The sequence below is a fragment of the Mastigoproctus giganteus genome, chromosome 6 (assembly GCF_048544385.1).
Source record: "Mastigoproctus giganteus isolate SK-2022 chromosome 6, ASM4854438v1, whole genome shotgun sequence".
NCBI lineage: Eukaryota > Metazoa > Arthropoda > Arachnida > Uropygi > Thelyphonidae > Mastigoproctus > Mastigoproctus giganteus.
The window spans coordinates 32,808,853-32,832,696 of NC_143580.1; the positions used below are offsets into that span (position 1 = coordinate 32,808,853).

At 37.9% G+C, this 23,844-nt stretch overlaps 1 protein-coding gene across 1 annotated transcript in view; it reads right to left on the reverse strand.

Annotated features, from left to right (window-relative positions):
* Positions 1 to 1,588: 1,588 nt before the first annotated feature.
* Positions 1,589 to 23,844, reverse strand: part of LOC150084141 (protein singed-like) — a 155,476-nt gene continuing 133,220 nt past the window's right edge. Inside the window, exons 4-5 of the mRNA XM_090375906.1 lie at positions 13,694 to 13,992; positions 1,589 to 2,478 (exon numbers count right to left, since the gene is read on the reverse strand). Of these exons, the coding sequence (XP_090232032.1) occupies positions 2,267 to 2,478; positions 13,694 to 13,992 (511 nt within the window). The 3' untranslated portion in view covers positions 1,589 to 2,266. The remainder of the gene's footprint in view (positions 2,479 to 13,693; positions 13,993 to 23,844) is intronic.

A 23,844-nucleotide genomic window follows, 5' to 3' on the forward strand; every position in this document is an offset into this window, starting at 1 on the left:
AGAGCTGTACTACTCAATATGTTCTACGTTGATAATAATATTAGTAAAATATTATTTTACTAATATTATTATCAACGTAGAACATATTGAGTAGTACAGCTCTGGTTCATACTATCTAATAAACAATGTCAAAAAGTATTCCCTAAATCCAGCTCATGAGTGACCCTTTCAAAATAGCAAACCAGATTTGTTAAACATGATTTTCCCCTTTACAAAACCATGCTGAGTATCCTTGAGAATTTAAATTCTATCCGAATGATTCTGAATTCCACCCTTGATTATTGCCTCCATGATTTTCCCTACCACTGAAGTCAGTCTGACAGGTCAATAATTTCCCACTTCACTCTTAGAACCACCCTTATGTATGGGAGATACGTTGGCACTTTTCCAATCCAACGGAATCTCCCCAGAGTCTAGTGATGCTCGCATAATTAGCCTCAATGGTTCAATGCACTCACTTTCCACCTCTTTTAACATGTTCTTTTATACACGCACACACACACACACTGTCCCTTCAAATAGTATTCACTATTTAATAGTATTTTAAAGGACCTAATTCCATGCAATAGATGACAAACTTTGTCCTGTTTTGTACTTAATCATTTTCATTCTTAAATCAATTTTGTTTAATTTCCTAGCACTGCCAGAACTTGCACTTTCCGTTGGTCCCTTTCCCTTCACCATTGTGATAAGTAAATAGGAATGAAGAGAAGGTACTGAAAATTTGTTTTTTATATGATCGAAGATTTCGGTGAAGAGGAACTCATTTTACCATAACATAAAAACTCACAGAATTCCAGTCATCAGTATTATCGAAAATGCAATAAGATAGTTTACTACCCATTTATAATAGATTGCGCTGACAGAAAAGCCCAATAACCCAAAAAGTGCAAATTGTTTTTGTTTTATGGCAGTGACCTCCAGAAATGTTTTAGAAAAATATCACAAAGGCATTCAAAATTGATTCTTATAATGGAACATATGATAACAATGAAAATATAGTGCAATTTCTATCATAAAAATGACCTTTTAGAGAGATAAACAGCTTAGTTAAATAGCAAAAATTTAAACTTCAGAGGTCTTGGAACGAATTACAAAAAAAAAAAAAAAAAAAAACCCACACTGTGTTATTGGATTCATATAATATTTTCACGATTCCTCCATTTATTCCTACGGGATGCAAAATAAGTTTACACGATTTTTTTAAGTTTGCACCAGCCATCAAAAACTTATGTAAAGTCGAATTTCCGTAAGTAGAGTATTACTTAAGCTGGGAAGTGCCTGTACTTAAAAAGAAGTTTCATAAGAAAACATTAGATTAAGTATATTTTGAGCATACTGATAAATAAAAATTGGAATGACATGTGCCTAAGACAAATAGCTGGAAAGTACAAAAACCGATATAATTTTCAAAATTGTGCAGTTGTATGAAAATGCATTCAAAATCCCTTTATAAGAGAAATTATATATATATGTAAAAAAAAATCACAGGACAAACCCATAAATCTATATAAATTCACACCACACAATGGTACAGTTTACAATTTATTAATTCCACAGAATTCACATTTTTTCCACAAATGTCCTGTTTAAATGCTTAAGGCAACAGCTGGAAAGTACAAAAATTGCTGTAAACATAGTTTTCAAAATTGTGCAATCATGAGTATAAAAAAGTTTGCTACCAAATAGAGATAAATCACATAAAAAAGTATCAAATGTGTAGAAAATTCATTTCAGAAAAAAAGCAACAGAAGTAATACAATATATATCGTAACAGTATTATGGTCACATATGAGATGCCAATAGTAATATTGGGCATTCCATTAATTATACAGTCAAGCATCACATACATTATGGCCTTAGCTAGAATTACAGCACACATTAACATCTGCCAACACTGGCAGACTTCATTACTACAAAGACAAAGCTTCAGCTCAGCTGACAATATTTATTTGACCAGAAAAATGTGATATGGATTTTAAAAAATGCACCATATTACCATGAAACTGGCATTTTGAATATACAACTAACTGCATTGTTCACATAACGACTCCACTGGATCACACTGTCTCATCCTTACTAGATTTCAAAACATTCGCTCTCTCTCTCCCTTTCTCTCTCATGGAAGAAGTTACCTAGGCATTACAATTTCAACTTTTTCAATCAACATTACAAACTGGAATTGTAAGTACCAAAACTGATACACCATTTAGTGAGCAAAACTAGTCATGAAAACATGTATACCAAAGTTGTGGTATAAAACAGTCTAATATTCCCAAAGAGTAGCAGTGGACGGATCATTCCCACCAACCTTAAAGATCCCATTCTTGTCAGCAATTACATATGCACCATGCATGGTTTTGATGCACAACTTAGAGGGCTCTCTAAGCTCAATATAGAAACCTTGCCTGGTGTCTGGATCAGAATCTACAGAAATTCCTTCGTTGTCTGAATGACCCCAGTACTTCTTGTTGGGTCCTGAAAATAAACAAAATTTTAAAAAACATACTATTAAATATAATAAATTTGTAAACAAACTTTTTTTGCACTAGAAGGTAATTCAAGTGAAAAACTTTTTTGAAAACAATTTTGAGATACATCTGGTTAAAAGCAAGTACTTGCAGCATTGAGACATTAGTCTCAATGTCAACATGAGATACCTGGGCTGGTGATGACAATTTGCAATAGGCTCCTTCACATGAATGAAGGAAAACTTTTAGACACTTTCTTCAGAGAGACAGATGTAGTTTGCAGAGCAACATATCAGGGCTGTAGTGCATAGCACTTCCCACTTTTACTGCAGCAGCAGTCTCCACTTCAAAGCCTGTACAAAGTTACCTTATATTGAGCAATCCTGTCACGCTATGTCACTGTGGTGACAGGCATTAACCCTAACACCATGGAGCAAACAGAAAATTAGAATGTTAACATCATCGTTTAGTACCAAGTATAATTGAATCTGGACATATCCGTATTGTTTTGTTCGCAGTACTTGAACATTCTGTTGGAGCAGCCATTCATCCAAACTCCCAACTGTTTATCCTAAAAGTTTCTTTTAAAGATCCATTATACACTGTGACATTGATATTGCAGCATTCTGAAGAAACAGGAATACACAGGATACCTAAAGTAATGATAGTCAAATAGCCTCCCGCAGTATTTTCCACTGAGCCTCTTGCACCTGGTTCTGCAGAACATCTGTGGTTTGTTCTGTTTGTGGGTGGGTCTGTAGATGGCAACCAATCATGGCCCACATGTGCTTAATTGGAGAGAAATCTGGGAACCTGGCTAGCCAAGACAGTATTGTCCATACTTACAAAAGCACTCAGAGGAAACCACTGTGGTGTTCAGACATTGTCCTGCTGAAAAATGATATCAGGCACCCCAGTAAGAAAGTGGAGAGCAACAGGTTCAAGAATCTGAGATATAGCAGCATGCAATCAGATTGCCATTGACAAACACCAACCAAAGCTAATTAAACTGATTGCTCCACACACACAATGTCAGCAGTGCAGTACTGTGTTGGTCTAGAATCATTGCATTCATCACATGTGCAAGCAGGGATTATCAGGCCTCAAGCAGCAGAATTTATTGTTGAAGACCACTAGTTGCCATTCCAAGTGGCTCATGCACAGCACCATTCCAGACAAACACTGTTGACAATGGGGAAACAGTCTAGGGTTGGGGGGAAGCTTCACTACCCATCAACTAGCACTCATACCTTCCCACAACCACTGTTGTGAACATTTGTCCACTGTGGTATGGTCACAGTCTACACATTCCACTACACAAAGGGTTTGATTTGATTTTGATTTTATTGGCGCAAAAACAACTAAGGTTATACTGCACCAGGAAACGATTAAAATATCAAAGATAAATTCTGGTAACCTTTAAAAAGGTTACCTCGTCTAATTGTTATTTATATATGTGTGTATATATTAATAGCTTGTAGAAATTTAAAAACTGCCGGCACGTGGTCGTTGTCTGATAAAATCTGACTGAGTGTATAAGGCTTAGTCGGATGAGTAAAAGCGGTAAAATGTATATTGCGAACATGGGTAAAATGAACACAATCTATTAAAATATGCTTTAGAGTTAAAATGGTGTCGCAAGACTCGCACATAGGAGGGTCATCCGCCCTCAGCAGAAAAGAATGTGTCAAATGACTGTGTCCTATGCGGAGTCGAGCAAGAACAACTTCCTCGCTCCAATTCCTGCGCAGACTAGACTGCCATGTTTCTATTACAGGCTTTATTTGATATAATTTATTTGTTCTCTGTCTGTGCCATAGTTCTTGCCATTGGGAATATATCTTGTTGCGTATTATTTGCCTGTAGTCTGTATAGGGGACTGACAGGCAACGATTATGAGTGGATGTTGCTGATTTGGCTGCAGCGTCAGCCAAATCATTTCCCTTTATCCCAATGTGGCTAGGAATTCAGCAGAAGCGGATATCAAACTTGTATTCATGAAGAGACTGTATCTTCTGCTGAACCCGACAAAGAACTGGATGAGAATTGTGTCTCAGAGGTAATAAAGCCTGTAATACACTCAAAGAGTCAGAATATATTATTGACCTTTGGAATTGACAAGTTCGAATGTGATCCAAGGCTAGCTCTATAGCATACAGCTCTGCAGTGTATATGCTGGATTCAGGAGGAATCTGCTGAGATATTATAGTGTCCGGAAAGACAGCAGCAGATCCTACGCACAATTCAGACTTCGAGCCATCTGTGTAAACGGGCAGGAAGTCTGAGTGCTCAGCTTGGTGTGCAGAGTAGAGCTGCTGGTAGACAGATGAGGTCTCAGACTTTACCCATTTCTTAAGGGAAAAGTCGCACGGTGGGGGATGAGCATGCCAGGGTGGAGGAATTTCTTTTCGTGTTTGTGCAACCATGATGTTAAACTCTCAGAGTAGCTCTTGGACACAAATGCCAAAAGGTCGGTTGGCAGTCTTACGGGTATTGTAAAAGTTTTCCCAACGTGGCTCAAAAACGGATGTCCACGTAGGATGGTCTGGCAGGGATTTCAACTGTAAAGCATAGTTTAACGACAACTGCTTACGTCGAAGGGATAATGATGGTTCGTTTGCTTCGACGTATAAGCTCTGGACAGGAGATGTGCAATATGCTCCAGTAGCGATACGGATGGCCTGATGATGGACAGGATCAAGCCATCGAAGGGCACTGTCTCTGGCTGAGGAGTATACTTGGGCCCCGTAGTCTAATTTGGGTCGTACAAGTGCACGGTAAAGCCATAGTAGGGTGCATCGATCTGCTCCCCAACGCGTGGAGGAGAGAGAGCAGAGAATATTGAGTCCCCTCGTGCATTTTGTACGAAGTTGGCGAATATGTTCGAGAAAGGTCAACTTTTTATCAAACACAAGTCCCAAGAATTTTGTGTCTGACACTACTGGAATAACATTTTGTCCGAGCCTTAATTCAGGTTCAGGATGAAGATTACGCTTGCAACAAAAGTGTACGCAAACAGTCTTCTCTGGCGAGAACCTGAAGCCATTAGCAAGTGCCCAGGAATTAAGGCGATCAATGGCTTTCTGCAGTTGTCTTTCAATAACCCTCATGTTGCATGACTGACAAAATATGCTAACATCATCAACATAGAGGGCACAGTTTACAGTTGGAGGAAGTTGTTCTGTGATGGAATTGACTTTGATGGCAAAAAGCGTGACACTTAATACTGATCCTTGTGGTACTCCCTCCTCTTGGCTGAAGGAACGAGAGAGTGGGGATCCCACACGAACTTGGAAAGATCGATTGGCTAAAAAGTTTTTAATAAAAATGGGGAGTTGCCCCCTAAGGCCAAGGCTATGCAGATCTTTTAAGATGCCAAATCTCCAAGTTGTGTCATACGCTTTCTCCATGTCAAAGAACACCGACACCAAGTGTTCGCGTTTTAGGAAAGCATCCCAGATGGATGCTTCCAATCTAATAAGATGGTCCAAAGTGGACCGGTTCCTTCGGAAGCCGCACTGGATGTTGGAGAGAAGTTCATTTGATTCGAGATACCATATTAAACGAGAATTAACCATTCTCTCCAGGATTTTGCACAGGCAGCTAGTCAGAGCAATAGGACGATAATTGGTGGTGACTTTTGGATTCTTTCCTGGCTTAGGAAAGGCAAGAACGATTGCCTTTCGCCAGGAGTCCGGAAACTGCCCTTCAATAAAGATTCTGTTATACAGAAGGAGCAGACAAGCCATAGATTTTGGTGAAAGGTGTTTAATCATTTCATAATGGATGCCATCTGGTCCAACAGCACTTGCTTTGGAAAGAGTGAGGGCTCTTTTCAGTTCCTCTATAGTGAATGCCCCGTTGTAGGATTAGAGGCCCTTGGACTTAAAATTAAGTGCTTGTTTTTCCAGTTTATGTTTCAGGACCAGGAACTCTGGGGAATACGAGGATGTTGCGGAGATGTTAGAGAATGTTTCCCCAAGAGCATTGGCTATTGCAGTTGGGTCTGCAATAGTGCATCCATTATAATCTAGGATTGAAGAAGGGTGGGATGTATATTTTCCCTTCATTTTCCAGATTTTATCCCAGACTACCTTAGAGTTAGTAGACTGGTTAATAGATGATGTAAAACGGATCCACGATTCCTTTTGACTCTGACGGCAGATGTAGCGTGCTTTGGCTCGTGCACGTTTGAAGGCTATAAGGTTGTTCATGGTAGGATATCGGCGAAATATCCCCAAGCTTTGTTTTGAGCCTATTTTGCTGTTGTGCATTGTAAATTCCACCAAGGTTTGGGAAATGGTGGAAGCCGGGCAGATGTTTTTGGGACAGCATTAGCAGCTGCTTGGACAATGATTTCTGTGATGTACTTTACTGCGTCATTGATAGGCTCCCGACTGACTGTACTGAGGTCAAAATTTGCCTGATGTTGGAAGGCATTCCAGTCACCCTGATCAAACTTCCACCGTGGTAACCTAAAAGGAAGACATGGCCTCCCACTGTGTAACAAGGTTATCACAGGGAAGTGATCACTTCCGTATGTATTCTCCTCCACCTCCCAAGTGAGTGAAGGGAGTAGAGAAGGGGAGCAGATAGAGAGATCAATGGCAGAAAAAGTACGGGTAGGCATGTGGAAGAAGGTGTTTGTTCCAGTATTTAGAAGGGAAAGGTCATTGTCATTGAGCATACGCTCTATGACTCGTCCCCTTCCGTTGATGTTAGCACTACCCCACAGGGTGTTATGTCCATTCATATCCCCAGGAAGTAAGTAAGGGGGAGGCAACTGCGTTACAAGATCATCAAGGTCTCCCTGGGGGATGTCAGTCCCAGGTGGCAAATAAAGAGAGCAAACTGTTAATATAAATCCCACCGAAAGGCGAATTGCAACAGCTTCCATGCTAGTTGTAATTAGCAAGGGCTGCACTGGGGTCTGATCGCCGACGAGGATAGCCACTCCTCCATGAGCAGAGCCATCTGCAATTCTATCCTTTCGAAAAATTGTGATGTTGTGCATGGTGGGATCGTCATTTGCCTTTAGATATGTCTCCTGCAAGCAAAAGCAAACTGGCTCGTGCTTTTGCAGGAGGGCCTTGATGTCATCAATATTTCGCCGGAATCCACGACAATTCCATTGTAGGAATTTAGCCATTATTTTGGCTTGGTGGGTCCATCAGGCGGCTTCCGAGGTGCTGAGGGCTTACCTTTTTCAGTTCTGGCTTTCTCCTTCCTGGGGAAGTATGGATGCTGTCCAGTGTCCATTTCCTCCTCAGCAAAGAGCTCCAAAACAGTCTTCTTGTACCTCCTTCTGCTCGACATCCATGTTTTCTTGGGTACTAGGTGCTATTTCACCTTTCTTATTCTTTTCTTTTGCATTTGCTTTTGTTATTTGTGGAGCATTAGGAGGTACCGATATAGGAGTGGCAGCTGATTGGTCCTTCTGTGCAGGTTTTTGGGAGCTTAAAAGATAACGTGCGATGGGAGTAAATGATTCTTTTGGAGGGACGGACATGTCTGTCTGAGTCCCAATCGAACATCTCCCTGCTACCTTCTGGGCGTGGGTAGGTTTTTTGATGTTGAGAGGTTTCACTGCTTTCCTTGCCTCCTGCTACGATATGTTTAGCTCTGCCTTCAGCCATTGAATTTCTTTTTCTTCTATCCACCTCTGGCATGCTCGTGAGTAGGCCGGATGTTCGCCTTCACAGTTAATGCAGGTGGGTTTCGTGGCTGAACACGCTGTTGTTTCGTGGTCCTTTGCACCACATCGAGTGCATGCAAGGACTCCACGGCAGGCCATTTGAGAATGTCCATATTTCTGGCATTTAAAACACCGTAAAGGGTTTGGAACATATGGACGCACTGGACAGTTGATGTAGCCAGCTTTAATCTCATCAGGAGGTTTGGGAGAGTTAAGTCAGGATAACACTCCTGGTTTTAACAATTTTTCCATCCCTTCGCGCAGTGATTCTCTTGACGGCAATAACTCCCTGTGGTTTTAATTCGGAGCAGATTTCCTCCTCGGTTACGTCGAGAAAGTCCCACTCCTAAATGACACCTCTCGATGAATTTAGTGTTCTGTGTGGTGTCACTGTTATGGGTATTCCTCCGATTGATGTTACTCTGAGTAGATGGTCAGACTGCCTGTCATTTTTTGTTTCAATCAAGAGGTCCCAGAACGGAGCCTCTTAACTGACTTGGGTGAACCTGCTAACCCATCCAACCCTTTTTGTATAAAAAAGGGTGACATTTTACCAATCGGTGTTTTGTTGGTGGAATGCATTATTAAGAACTTTGGGACAGGCCCTGATGGTTGTTCGGTTCGCTGCCTCTTTGTAGCAATAATGCTATCAGAATCTTTTTCTATAGTTTCAGATAGGGACCGGGTTGGGGCCCCTGAAGAAGTAAGTTTATCAGGATTCATGGAGTTTTTTAAATTGTTCAGTGCCCGGGCTCCCCACCCACCACGGAGCCCAAAGGGACGCCCACTACCCAGCATGCAATAAATGCGCTCGGGAGTAGAACGCCAGGGCTATCCAGACACTATACCCGCACCGCCGCCAGCCTGAATTCTGTCCCTCAGACCATGAGGGTAGGGGCATGGCATTGACACGGTTGACCCTCACAGGCGAGCCTACTAGCCTATTGATCCTAGCCGGGCCTTCCAGGACCACCCGTCTTGTCGAAGCAGGGGGCCAAAGTGGTGTATTGAAGCTGGGCCCCTCAACCACCAGGATCCCCCTTTCCGAATTTCCACGGGTCGCAGGGCACGGCAAACACGCCAGATTCCATTGATATAAGCCTGGAACCTGGGCTGTGGGCGTTGGATCCCAGTGATGCTAGTCTGGAAGTCCAGCAGCGTCACTGGGAGGTCCCCTCACCATGTACAGGTGCCCACGTCGAGGGGCACACACACACAACAAAGGGAACATCCAGCCCCTCTAAGGCCAATAATCTCTCCCTCTGTTGAATTTGAGTTGCAGATATCAGGGTTCATTAGCACTCTCTATAATCTCTCTGAAGTCTGTTCCATGTTAGATGGAAGCCAGTTAATTGCCTCACACACATGTTGCTCTGAAGTCCATAATCTCTACATTTGTTTTCATATCAGCCAAAGCCTCCATGCAATTGGTCCCATATTTTAATCATTTGAATATCTCTGTGCAAATCTTCTGCTTGCTGACTTGCATGCACTTCCAATGGTCCTTCTGAGTGCTGCAATTTCAATATCACAGTACATAGTTAGAAACATCATGACAAATTAAGAGAGCTGATTACAGAATTTAAAAAAAAGACTCTTACAAACCCTTTCTCATTTATTTACATAGTCACAATTCACTGTACCAAGCAGCAGTCTTTCTTCTCCTTATACAACCACAAATTAACTTTTTCATATCACCACCCAAATTCATTATGGATGTGAACTGAGCAGCATGCAGCTCTATATACAACTAGAAACCCCAGGGGCACACCCAGGATCCTGAGCTGGATATCATCCATCTCTCTCTCTCTCTCTCTCTCTCTCGAATTTTTTTTGGCTGGTACAACATGCGCTTCAGGCTTCTTTGCACCATACAGCTAATAATAGTAATCTGCAATGGAAACTGAAAAGATGCAAGAGAGTCATGGTTGATAAAATATTGCCACAGTCAACTGGTTCATATGTTCAACCTTTTGCCTGTTCAGAGAATTTAAAGACAGCCAACAAACATTTCAAACTAATATAATAATATTATATTATATTAGTTTGTTAAATTTCTTTTAATTAATTTATTAAATTTTTAATTGCATTAGATTGATTTTTAATATTTTTTTACTGTATGTAAGATTGGATTTTTTCGGTTTAATTGCTGAAGAGTATCATACAGAAGTGTTCTACGTATTATATTGAGGTAAACTTCTCTTATTATTTTACAAATACTGTATTGATATCAACATAGAATGTATTGAGCATTAACAGCTCTGGTTCATACTATTAAATGAAATTGTAAAAATAGCAGTCATTGTATGGCATGAGCAGCAGCAGATGAAACATCAGACGAGTTGATATATTAAATAGTCCTACACAACACAATTTTTTTTTTTTTTAAGAAAAACTTAAATGTCTTGAAGTTCCTCCAAATTTTCAGCTTCTAACACAATCACTTATTCCACACTTGCCACACAACTGATCCCATGAGACTTCCTGTTTCCAACAGTGAAAGAGAAACCAGAGATACTGCTTTGCGATCAGAAAGGTAGATATCAAAGCTACTAAGAAAATTAAAGATGTCTATACTTGCAAGCATGTGTCCAATTCCAACTGAGGATCATGATCATGCCACTGTATCCGAAGATACAATAACATTTGTCAAAACAAATACTTTTGTCTCCAATATATATATACATACATACATACACACACACACATATATATATATACACATATTTGTATATACAGGAACACCTCACATAGTGCAGTTAATTCATGCCAAAAAATACTGCGCTGATCGAGGTATTATTAGTATGTATTTTAATGTAATGCGTTCCGACAATATGATTATATGGGCCGATTTGCAAAAATATACAAGTGTTTACATTTCATTACATTTTTTTTTCAAAAGCATTACATTTCTTCTTTCCACTCATAATTTTGTATAAAGGTGTAACATTTTTTAAAATAAAAATACACAGCGAAAAATATTTGTACAGCTTATGCACAATCAACGACCTCACCGCTCACAGAATCTAGAGTGTTTACTAATCTATAAATGCTAGCAGAGTCCGTATATAATGGGAGTTGTGACAACAGTCAGCGTGGCCTTGAATCCATAACGCATTGGCCTACGTGCTGGCATTATAATACATACATATCAAATGTATTGGTGCATAAGGCCACCGTAGCCTAGTGGTCAGGCACGTGGGTGCATAAGTACACATGCCTTGAGTGACCAGGGTTCAAGCCTGTGACTGCTGAATACGGTGCTGTTTCTTGTATTCTGTCTATCTTGTGAACTCCTGACTGTTTGGTCATCCTGGAGTATAAACAGATAATTTATTTTATTTATAATGCAGTTAATTTTTTTTCAATTTGTAAACCGCACTATAGCAAAACCCGCGCTTTTCAAAACCGTGCTATGCGAGCTATTTCTGTACGGTATATTTTATACATACGTAAATATATAATATTTTATACATATTAATATAAAATATTATATCTATCTCCATGCCCCTTGTAAAAGATCTTTCACACTCCAAGAAATGTGAAACTATTAACCATAAGTTATTCATGGAAATAAACTCCAAAAGTAGCCAAGTGATGCAGATCTAAGAATACCTCCCCACCCCACAACATCATTAAACATGTTACCAAACTGGCCACCTTCTCTAAGTACATGCTGAGGTACACAGCGAGCAAAATAAAAAAAAAAAAGAAGTACAGCAAGGGCAACAGTGTTATTGCTAAAAATAATAGCACAATTACTCACATAGAAATGCAATATGTGATGGCAGAAGTGGAAGCAATAGAACTTGCCTTAGATTGCATGCAAGACTCAATTACAAAAGTAATATCTATACTAATTCTCAAAACACGATCCAAGCATCAAATATCAGTTCAACATTCCTCATTCGGTGCAATGGCAAATTCAACAAAATAGCAAAATTGGGGATAATAAAATAATTTTATTTTAATGCAGTTAAAATAAATTAATAAGACAAATTAGAAGACCACAGCCACCAGGCCACTCTTCCAGGAGAAACCAAGTTAATTCCATACACAAATTACAAGTGAATAACTAGATAAGAATGGTAGACAGCTGGGAAAGAAAAAAGCCTTTATTCCAAGTAAAACAGGTACTCCAATCACAGAAAATTAGTTTCTGAAAAAGACTAAAGCAATTTGGGCTTGACTGGGAATAGGATACAACACACACCTATTCAATACTGTAATGCTCTTCAGTTAAGAAGATTCTCTTAGAATGCCCTTCTATAAAAGAGATAATTCCTCCTTCAGCAACACTGTACAATTCACATGAACAATCATGCTTCATAAAACATTAGGAGATAGTAGAATGAAATAACACTTCACTAGATAGTGGCAAAACATTTAACAGCTTCCCTGCATGATCTAAATTGAAAAATATTAAAGTTATGGCATATACCCCTAATTTTGGGAACGTCAGTGAAATTTTAAACTTAAACTATTTACAGTTACACTTTAGAATATATAAGGTATTCCACAAATAGAGGATTATTTACATTACTCTTAGAAATATGGAGTTGCATCACATCAAGAGGAAACAAGATTGATGGCTGTATGCAACTCCACAGTTTTGTGAGCATTGCAAATAATTGCATATTTATTATTTACCTTATGTATCTTAATATGTAACTGTATAAACTTTCACATGCTTTTGATGAAATCCTGTCTTTGGGGAATGTGAAAATGCCAGATGCCAGGGGTACATATCTTTGTTAATATATTTTTTTAAATTATATTGTAAGCCATTAAATAGCTTATCACTACACAGCAAAGTAGTTCATTCTCCTAATTGTCTACTTGCATATAAACACACCCTTTGCTATTCACATTAGCAGAGCTGTCTTTTCATACTTAAAGGCAGTTAAATACTATAACCAGCTCAAATTCAGTTTCATGATAAAAACTATAGAATATACAGCAAACAAAAGGAAGCAAAATTTACCTGTAAAAGCAAAAAAAAGAAACAAAGACCAAACATCTTGAACAATGATGCACTATAACCATATCATTTGATGTACCATCAAAAAACAAAACAACCAACCTAAAAATAATTCAAAATGAATTTAATTTTATACAAAGTCTGGGGGAGAGGAATAAAATAAAGTTATGATAATGAACCATCTGTATGTAAACAAAGGACAATTAGAAAAATGAAAATACAAGTATTCCTACATCTAAATTCTAGCATTAAAAGAGAGCAAGGATTTTACCAACAAAATTTTGAAAAAAAAAAAAAAAAAAAACACCTCAATGCCATTACCAGCAAATATAGTTATCAAAATTAGTAACCAAGAATAAAAATCTTGTTATAAGGACATCTTAAAAAGCTTAAATCAGACATTCAGTTTGATGTATCTCTGATATATTGATGTAAACAGTCTTAAAACAGAGATAATTTTTTTTTTTATGTACAAGTTTGATGTACCCAATAATTTTGTCTTCCAGTTTTGAAAACAGAACTCAGTTGTCTCTTATTCCAACTTACCTTTAAAGTAACATATACCCCTGTCATTTTTCTCTACAAAAATTGTTTCATAAGTAGCCTTGTTACATTCAAGCTTTGGTGATGAAGGACTTTTGTACCCAACAAAGCCTTGCTCACACTTAAGGACCAGAGTTGGTCTGTTGATAAGATAGAAAAAGAACTTCTCCATTTCCTCAACTTTATCACTATTGGCAAAAAGGTGTCCACTCTTCTTTGCAGCAACATATTTACCATTATTGGCACGAAATGCCACACTGCCATCTGACTGCCAATCAAGATTGAAGAGACTATTAGATGAACTAGAAGGAAAAGAAATGGAAATATTATCACAAGAAAATCTTAAATACAGAGATTCTATAAGCTAAATTTAAATAGTGGTCTACCAATAAAAAAAAACATTATACACAATTTTATATATGAAAGCATGTTAATTATGAATTTATGGGCTACCCATGTTTGAAAGTGGCCCCAAAAGTCTTAGGAAAATATTCCTTTATTTCACTCCTTGACATTTGTGTGCTCGCATGCGACCAGGTGTCCAGAATAGCTTTCAAATTATCAAATGCCAATTAAGAATAGTAGGCAAATAGATTAAGGGATTTTACTTTCAAATGAGCCTCACTTATAGGAAAACAGGTTGTAAAGGTTTTTTGATTAGCCCAAAATAAAGACAAGGCTTCTTAGCACAGTTCTTCACCATGGCTACTCAAGGTTTACTACTGTGAGACCAATGGCATGTGTGTGCATAGCCATGGTTCAATAGGTGGACTTGAATCAATACAAATAAAGGATCAAAGAAGGTATTTGCTTTATTTGTACTTGTTATATTTGAGAAAATAAAACATAAGAATCCATTAGGTGCATCTATTAAATCAGCAACAGGACACAATGGGATTTTGTAACATTGTTTGAGGAATTAAAGATGACTCAATTTATTTACTTTAGAAATACTATACTAACACTTTATGAACTATTACACCATTTCCATGACAGTTTACTTCATGAAAATACAAAAATGAGATGCAATATCATCTGTGCAAAGATGGGCAATTACCACCAAGTAAGCTGCAATTTTTCACATATTATTATGTTATATTTTAACTGAGTATAAAAATGTAGCAATTTAAATGGATAGTAATAAAAAAAAAAGTTGCAATTGAAACAAAAAATACATTAAAAAATTAACAATCATTAAATGTTCAACCAGTTGTAGTTGAATCAATATTTTTAAGTGAATAGCATTAGCATATGATGCAAGAAAGCAAGCTTATACATATACAGAAGTGTTCATACAGTTGTCCATTCCACTCCTATGCATTCCCTCCAATAGTTTGTCTAGTTCTTCCTTGAATTTATTTGAACTATCAACTTCCACAACAGATCGAAGTTCGTTCCAGCGATCAACCCCCCACTGGATAAAGGAAAAAAAAAAAAAAAAAAACTTTTGCACATCTATTCTGCACTCATCCTTCAATTTGAATTTGTGTCCTCTCTCGAGTGGGATCTGAGTAAGAGTCCAATCGGCATTGAGCTTGCTCAATCCATTCAAAGCCTTAAACACCTCAATCTGATCGGCTTGCAGATACCTAGACTAGACATTGCAATTTGCAGAATGGAAGCCTTTCTTCATCAGACCACTGCTTTGTTCTGCTCATAAATCTCGTTACTTGTGTTGCTCAGAGAACTTCATATCTGACTACACAATTACACCCCCCCCAGGTGTTTTTAATTTTCCACTACTATGAGGGTAGTACCACACAGTTTGTATATTACTCTGAGGTTACTGCTACCCAGATGCAGTACTTTGCATTTATCAATGTTAAACTTCAATTGCCATTTCTCAGCCCATCTGCCTAACTTTTACAGATTCCATTGTAGTGGCACCGTCATTAACCATCCTGCCAACCTTTGTATCATCTGAAAACTTGGGCATTAAGTTTGATATGCCTTCATCAATATCATTGCTAAATATAGAAAACAACAATGAGCCCAACACCGAACCCGGGGGAGAATGGACTACACTAATAACAAGAGTCCATGAAGAGCAATGTCCCCATTGATTACCATTCTATCTTCTCCCACTCGACTCCCTTTATCCATAGTAGCAACTTTCCCTTAATGCCAAGTTGCTCAAATTTGTACAGCAGTGTTTTACGTGGAACTGTATCAAAAGCTTTCCTGAAATCCAAGCATATGATATCAAAATTTATTTTTTGCAATCATTTTGCTTTGTGACCACATCGTAGTATCACATCCAAATGTGTCAAACAAGATTTTCCGTTAACAAACCCATGCTGTGTCTGCAGTATAATTGCAACCTTGTCTAGATGATCCTGTATTACTTCTTTTACCAGTGAATCGGTTATTTTTCCTGGAACAGAATGTTAAACTAACAAGTCTGTAATTACTTGTGTCACCCTTAGATTCCCCTTTGTGAATTGGGGATATGTATGCACATCTCCAGTCTGCACAAAACTTCCCTGACTCAAAGGATGCTCTTGTAATTATGGCTAAGAGTTTGCTGCCTTCCTTCGCTGCCTGCCTTAATACAATTGGATTGATCCATCAACTCCCAGGTGCCTCTCCAATGTTTAACTTAAACAATCTCTCTTCCACTTTCCTCTCAATTATTACAAAATCATTTAGCTCCCTGTTAGAGTTTAATAAACTTCTGGCATCCCCTTCCCTAACAAATTCCTCATGTGTGGATTTAAATGCCAGATACTCATTCAGTTTGTCAGCAACCTGAGCATAATTTCCAACACACAAACTATAAAGAGAGTGGACTAATTTGATTCATCCTTTCCTTCTAGTGTTTACCTAAGTAAACAAGTCTTTGATGTTTCTTTGCATCCTTTGCCAAAGATTTCTCGTAATCTGCCTGACCTCCTTTGTGACTTGGTTACAGACTAGTTTATATCTACCATAGACCTCTGTGTTGCCCAATAATTTATGCATCCCATGCACTTTTCTTCTCTGCCACAAGTTTCATCTGACATCCATGTAGGCATACACCCCGAAGAGTATATCTTAGTTGGTATGAAAAGCCTAATAGCTTCTGTGATTAATTCCTTGAACACTTTCCATTTAGAATCTGCTGATGGTAACATCATCAGTTTGTCCCACTGTATAAAATAATCAAACATTTTGGAAGTGTATGAGCTTGGGGATGCAGTTCTATATTTCCTCTTTGATTTGTGCTGTTGACTTTCTTATGTTTGGAGACAGCTCAGATGAAGACTGGTAGCTGGATCCTGTAGTCAGATGAACAATGTTGAACTGAGGTGGATAAGTAGTCAAATTCATGGGTTGCAAATATGAATATGAAAGTTATACAACAGATCGGGTTTTTCTTATGTTGTTTAATACATTCATAACCCCCATTTGAAACTGTATGGGGATCTTCTCTTTCTTTAACTGATGCAGTGATGGAAGAATGCCTTTAAAAAAATGAAATATAACCGGCTTCTGTAGTCTACAATTTCTTTATTATTCTTCTTTCAATGTCATCTGGCTTCCATTTCTTGTTACCTTTCGCAGCTTGCAAAGCACTGTTGTTCATTTGAACACAAAGTACTTGCCTGTGCATCAATTTCTTTAATGTTATCTGGATTCTCCATTGTAAAGAAATTGATGAAATCGTAATTGCAATGCAGGAAGTTAGCTTTTTTCTTGAACCCTACTACAATTGCCTCCAATTCTTCTAAAGAAGGTTTAGATGTATTTTCCTGTTGAAGAACTATCCATATGTTATAGCACTCTGATTTCACAATTTCAGATAGTGTGATATTCCCATCCTGTAAGAAAAATGCAAATCTGTAAAATGTATTTCCATTTGCTAAATACCTACAACAGGAAATAGATTATAAGTAGTTAATCGATTTTCAGTATTTATAGTAGTTATAATATATTTCTAGCTCAAATATAATATAAAAATTATCCTCTTTCAGCTTCTCATTAAGATAAATCATTCGTTATCCCGAAATGGAAGGACTTCTGGAGGTAAAGAGATCCTCTCCTGGATGGAATCAATTAATGCCATCCTAGATGAAATCATACATACAGATGAAATTTAATCATATACCTCTCAACAAACTGAGATCAGAAGAAACAACCTGACACATTGGCCATACAGAGGAGGAACCAGTCAGTCCCCAAGAAGTTGAAGCTGTGAAATCAATGAAGAACAAAAAATGCCCCAGCCATGACCTGGTGGAGGCGTTGAAGGATCCGTGAGGCCCCAACTCATCCAAAACCTTCTAAATATATATGTCTACAAGATGGATGCTTCCCAAAAACCTGGAAAAAGGTGAAACTTAAAATTCTGTTGGAATCTAGATAAACCAGAACAATCACCTGCCTCATACAGACCCACAGCCCATAACAGGGAAAGTACTTGAGAAAATAATTGCTACTATATTCCAAACAGCATACACAGGTAAGGGACTAGGATATATCAATCAGTTTGGCTTTACAAAGGGAAGATCCACTGTAGACAACATCAGGATGGTAGCGGACAGGGCCTCAACTTCCAATACCAAATACGTCCTAGGCCTCTTCATGGACTCAACAGGGGCCTTTGACACCCTTTGGTGGAAAAGTGTCCAGGAGAGGTTGGAGAGGCCGGGGTTTCAGCCCAGATTTATTGATTAATTACTAGCTACTTCAAGGGAAGGTCCCTCACTGTAACCTCTGGGACCTGCATAGACACCAGGCCTGTCACCAGAGGCTGCCCTCAGGGATCCATTCTAGGCCCCCTCTGCTGGAAAATGTCATCAAAGTGGCCTATGCAGATGATCTGGCCATCCTGCTTCTCAGCAGCTCAAGGAGAGAATCAAAAGACCTTGCAAAAGATATCTTCGATCACCTTTCCGGCTGCTCTGTTCACAAGCTTAACATCTATTCCCAAAACGAAGCAAGTCTGTTTAGAGGAGCTCTAAACAGACCACCAACAATCCACATATAAATATCTAGGCATTTTGCTGAACAGCAAGTCTAGCTGTATTATGAATGCATCTTCATCCCCATTTCTTGTTATGCTGCAGGTGCCTGCGGCCACAGAATTACCAACAGCATTGTGAAGAAACACCTACTGCAGACCCAAAAATTTTTCCTGCTTGCAATCTTGAGAACCTGCAGAACAGCACTCCAGGTCATCTGCATCAAGCTATTGATCCAACATGAAGTTGGCCTTCCACCATCTTTATTACTACAGAAGGAAGAGCATCACCGCAAGAAAGACTACGCAATAAACCTGAACCTGTCAACTAAAGAAGCCATTCTACAAGCGAGTAGAGCCGGCAGAAATACAGTACGATAAACAACCTTCAAAGTAGGAGTTTTCATTTGCACTAGTGAAAAAAAAAGGTCATGCCACTAAATTCAGAATGGGTTCAAGAGAAAAAAGGTGAATACTAAACATTAAGCATACCGTTTTTTTTTACTAGAATCCGTCTCTAATTTGGTGGCGTAAATTAACCTAACTTTTTTTCGTACAGTCTACAGGAACGTACACTAAACATTTATTTCTGGTTAAATCCGTCCCGAATTTGGGGCATAAAGTAACCAAACTTTTTTTTTTTTTTTTTTTTTTTCCTTTCAACTAGTCACATTAACAGCAAACCATATTCTTTAATATTCCGTATACACAACTGTCGTTTCATATTCAACTAAAGAGGAAATACTAACCTCAGGTCGCCTCTACAGAGCAAGATTAAAATTGAGTTTCTAGCAATATTATTTTAATATGATCAGGGGACCAACAAAAAAAAAAAAAAAAGTACTTTTTTAGAAATTTATAATTACTTTAATATGCAGTATCTTAAATAAACAGAGCTTCCAATACTTTTTAATCATGAAAAAAATTAATCATTAAACCATGGCTGCCATAGCCGAATGGTCTCGCATCTTACACCCTCTTTGAGTGACTGGAAATCAAGCCCGTGAGTGCGGAGGTTTCTTGTATTCCGTCTATCTAGTGAACTGCTCGGACCGTGTGGCATTCGCGGAGTTATAAACCGAAAATTTATTTATTATTATATAAATCGATTCGGAAAATGCATTTAATCATTCGCCAACTCTCTCACCCCTACAAACTTCATTTAAAAAAAAAAAAAAAGGTTTAACTGCTGATCTTCGAAAGATAAAATATGCCTTTTGGCAGTAGCGAAACACCGTACTGCCAGGCCGCAACGGGATATGGTTTTTATATTGAGCTTTCGCTCAATATAAAAACCATATCCCGCTCCTTTTATATTGAGCTTTCGCTCAATATAAAAGTACCGAGTCTTTCCAACCCCCCTCCTATAAATGAAAGCTAAAACTATTTTAAGCCCCAAAGAAATTCGGTGGTAAACGCAACTGCTGAATGAAAGTACACCAGAAACCGCATTAAAAATTACCTGTAAACCAAATTTCGAACAACATTACTTCTAGTGATGGAGTGGACTCTATAAAAAGATTGACAAATTAAATTATATTCAGGAATTTCCTATTTAAATCTAGATGGGGGTGAGAATCTGATTTTCAGCAAAGTAGCGAATTGCAATTGAAGGCTGTGTATATTTAAAGGTTGTGCGATTCAAGTAAAATATCAAACTAATTGATTCAACCTTGACTGAAATTCAATCACCGCTTGACCGATTCATTAACTAGCAATGCACAATAATCTGAGAACCGTTAAGACTAAATAGCTACACAGCTGTGGAAATTCACAAGTACAATATAACTAATTCCACCCCCACTACCAGCAGGTAGTCAGTACTTTATTACGGCATAACATCGATGAAGTGGTGCGTTTTTAACAGAAACAGACCTGCATTGATGGTAGGACTGTCCTCCCATGGTCTTTCATCACATTCACTGCAGATGAGTCAGCAAAGGTTATCGACACGGTTGACCGTGGTTACCGTTGTCATGACAACGAATGAGGTTGCGAAAATGTGTTGGAAGCCATCTTATTGATCTGCAATGTTCAGTTTCAATGATGCAGGAGCAATTTTTGGCACCATTGCCTTACAAATGTCTGATCTGTAAACATGCCAATAATTCAGAAGAAATTTGCTTTGCAGACAAAGGGACAATTTTTAGATGAGCGACTAATAAATGAATGGTGCGTAATCGAGTTAAAATAATGGGGTCAAGAAGGAAAAAAAACATTTTTACCTATACACTTAATCGAAGGGGAAATTTTCCGTTGCCACTATTAAAAGGAACAGTCAGTAGGGCTTAATTTGATGGGAAGCTATTAAATACATTAGATTTGTAATCTTAAAAAAGAGAGGAAAAAAAAAATTTCCTTAACTAAATATTACTGATGCCAATGCTATATTATTGTTAGCCATATAGTGCAAGGAAGCCTGAGGCTTATGCTGCACCAGCCAAAAAAAAAAAAATTCCCCATGAGAGAGACCCAGGACCCAGGGTGTGCCAAGCCTATACTCACCAGATGTGAGCCCCTGGGGTTAATATATACGAGGTATTAGCAAAATCTAATATATATCAGAATATTATAGATTAATTTATTCACCCGACTAATTAGTCGAGTAGACAACAGTTAAATGCTCATAAAATTTGTCATAACATGATCGAAATCATTACAGAAAATAAAAATTATGCCATATGCAGTTTATATCAATTTGTGCACTACATGAAAGAAAAAGCCAATAATTACTTCCTTTTAACACTGCTTTTAAATTCAAGTCAAAAATAAAGTTAATCACAGGCATGGAATTGTCTATCCGTTCACGAAATTTTGGGTGATATTCACATTCATAGAAAAAAAAGCAAGCACGCACACATCACAAGTTTAACTAAGAGTCGTAGTTTAAATAAAAATTCTAGGCATTTTTGCGTATACAATTCCCAAATTATTTCAATACCTGCGTTGAACCCCCAATCATTATTATAATGAAGTCATGTCATTAAGTGCCCATATAAAAAAAAATTAAAAAACAACAGCTTAATAGATTACTTCCTTCTTTTTTTTTGTGAGCTAAGAAGACTTAACGGTGTCAGCATATGCGTATTGTGTGAATTCTGCGGTGGTTGCCCATGTGATAAAAAGCCCAAAAAATATATTGAAATTATATTTGCGCTCAGGCCTTTTCCACACGGTCTGGGCAGTGATGGGCACAGAGTAGACACTTGCTCAATTACTCTCAGCGCCACCATTGTATGAACATGGAACTAACGCGGTCATCAAAACCCAGAGAGTACTAACGCGCATGCCCAATGCTAATAAAGCCGTTACTGTATTGGGATTTGATTGGTGTTAATGGAGCATAGCAAGTTCGATTTACGTTGCTTTTATTGTTATAATTATTTGTGTAATTGTCTGACATCATGGACAGAAAGAATTTCTTTTGTAACAAAGCTGGAGTGCGATTCCCCTGATTTCCGAAAGAAAATTTAAGATGTTCTTTCGGAAATCGTTAATCATGCGAATGATTAACGGTTCTCAGATTATTGCGCATTGCTAGTTAATGAATCGGTCAAGCGGTGATTGAATTTCAGTCAAGGTTGAATCAATTAGTTTGATATTTTACTTGAATCGCACAACCTTTAAATTTATCGTAATAATTGATACAACTGGGAAATCTTTAATGAAATGATAAAACCTACTGTTAATTGCTAATTAATAACTAATTCATAACTTATTACATTAATTAATATATTAATATTAATCGAAGTAATGGTTTATCGAAGAGTTAAATAACTTAAATCTAGATGACAGCTCCCACTTGTTTCAGTCTAGTGAACTGTCCACAAAAAAGTCATAAGCATATTTCAGTCTTTATCTGTATCTTTCTTAAAACTCCAATATCAAAATTATCTGAATTTTGATGATAGAGTTGTTGTTATTTGGTTTTTAGGAGCATTAGCACTAAGGCCATATTGCTCCGGGAATATGCGGTAGTCATTCCCTGACCTTACCACATCCTCAGTATTTGGTGGTGACTGCCTCGAACCCCGGTCTAATTAAGAAACGTGTGCTACGCCCTGCTGCTCCTCCCACCTGGCTACGGGGGCGCCTCTGATGATGACGAAGTTGTAAGAAAGATACTACAATTTGTATTAGCAAAGGAAGTAAAGCTTCTCTCAGTAACAGCATGGAATATCTGTCAACAGCATGGAATCTGTCATAGCATCTTTTACAGTTTATGAAATCAAGGATTATATTAAAGACTGACACTTGAATGGGTTGAGCACGCTGAATTCTGATGGGATCCTTCCACTTGTTCAGATTACGAACCTAAGGGGGCATAAATTCAAATTAAGAAAAGACAGATCTAGAATATATGTGCGGAAATTTGCCTTTAGCCAGTGAGTGGTTAATTGCTGGAACAAACCTCCATCTGTCGTTGTGGAAGTTGATAGGTTGAATAAATTTAAGGAGGAACTGGACAGGCATTTGGAGGGAATGGTATGATTTTTTTTTTTTTTTGGCTGATGCTGCATAAGCTCATACTTGCTTTCTTGCATCAAATGCCACTGCTACTACTACTGTGACACACTGCTTTATTATTAATTTATTTAGTTTTGTTGCTTGTACTGAGCATATGTCTTTAGTTTTGCTTTTAATTTTGACTGAAATTATATATTTTTTTTCCACCCCTCAGTATATATATATATTCCCTTTTTTCCCCTCAGTATATATATATTCCCTTTTTTCCCCTCAGTATATATATTCCCTTTCATTCCAATTCATTTTTGCACTAGGTTTTTCAAATTCTTTCACCACTACTTCACTTCCAATATCCCTTAAAACTTCTTAGTTCTGGCACCTTGTACTTTTCATTTCCATTTTCACAGACACTCATCTATTTTTATATATATATATATAGTGTGTGTGTGTGTGTAGGGGTTAGCAGCTAAATGAAGTGTTTGTTTCATAAGATGCCAGGCCTAAAATAAAGGAAAAGAATTAAATAAAAATTAAAACCGAAGTCAAAAGGAGTTCAGTTCATTAAATCAATCGAAACCTAAAACAAAAGTTGAGGTTAGTCAAAGTGACCAGATGTAGATTAGCAAAGGCACATGATGCAAGAAAGCAATCAGCCAAAAAAAAAAAAAAAAAAAACAACCCTTATTTCACCCATCCACTCACTCCAAATGTTTGTCAAGTTCTGCCTTCAATCTATTTAAGCTAT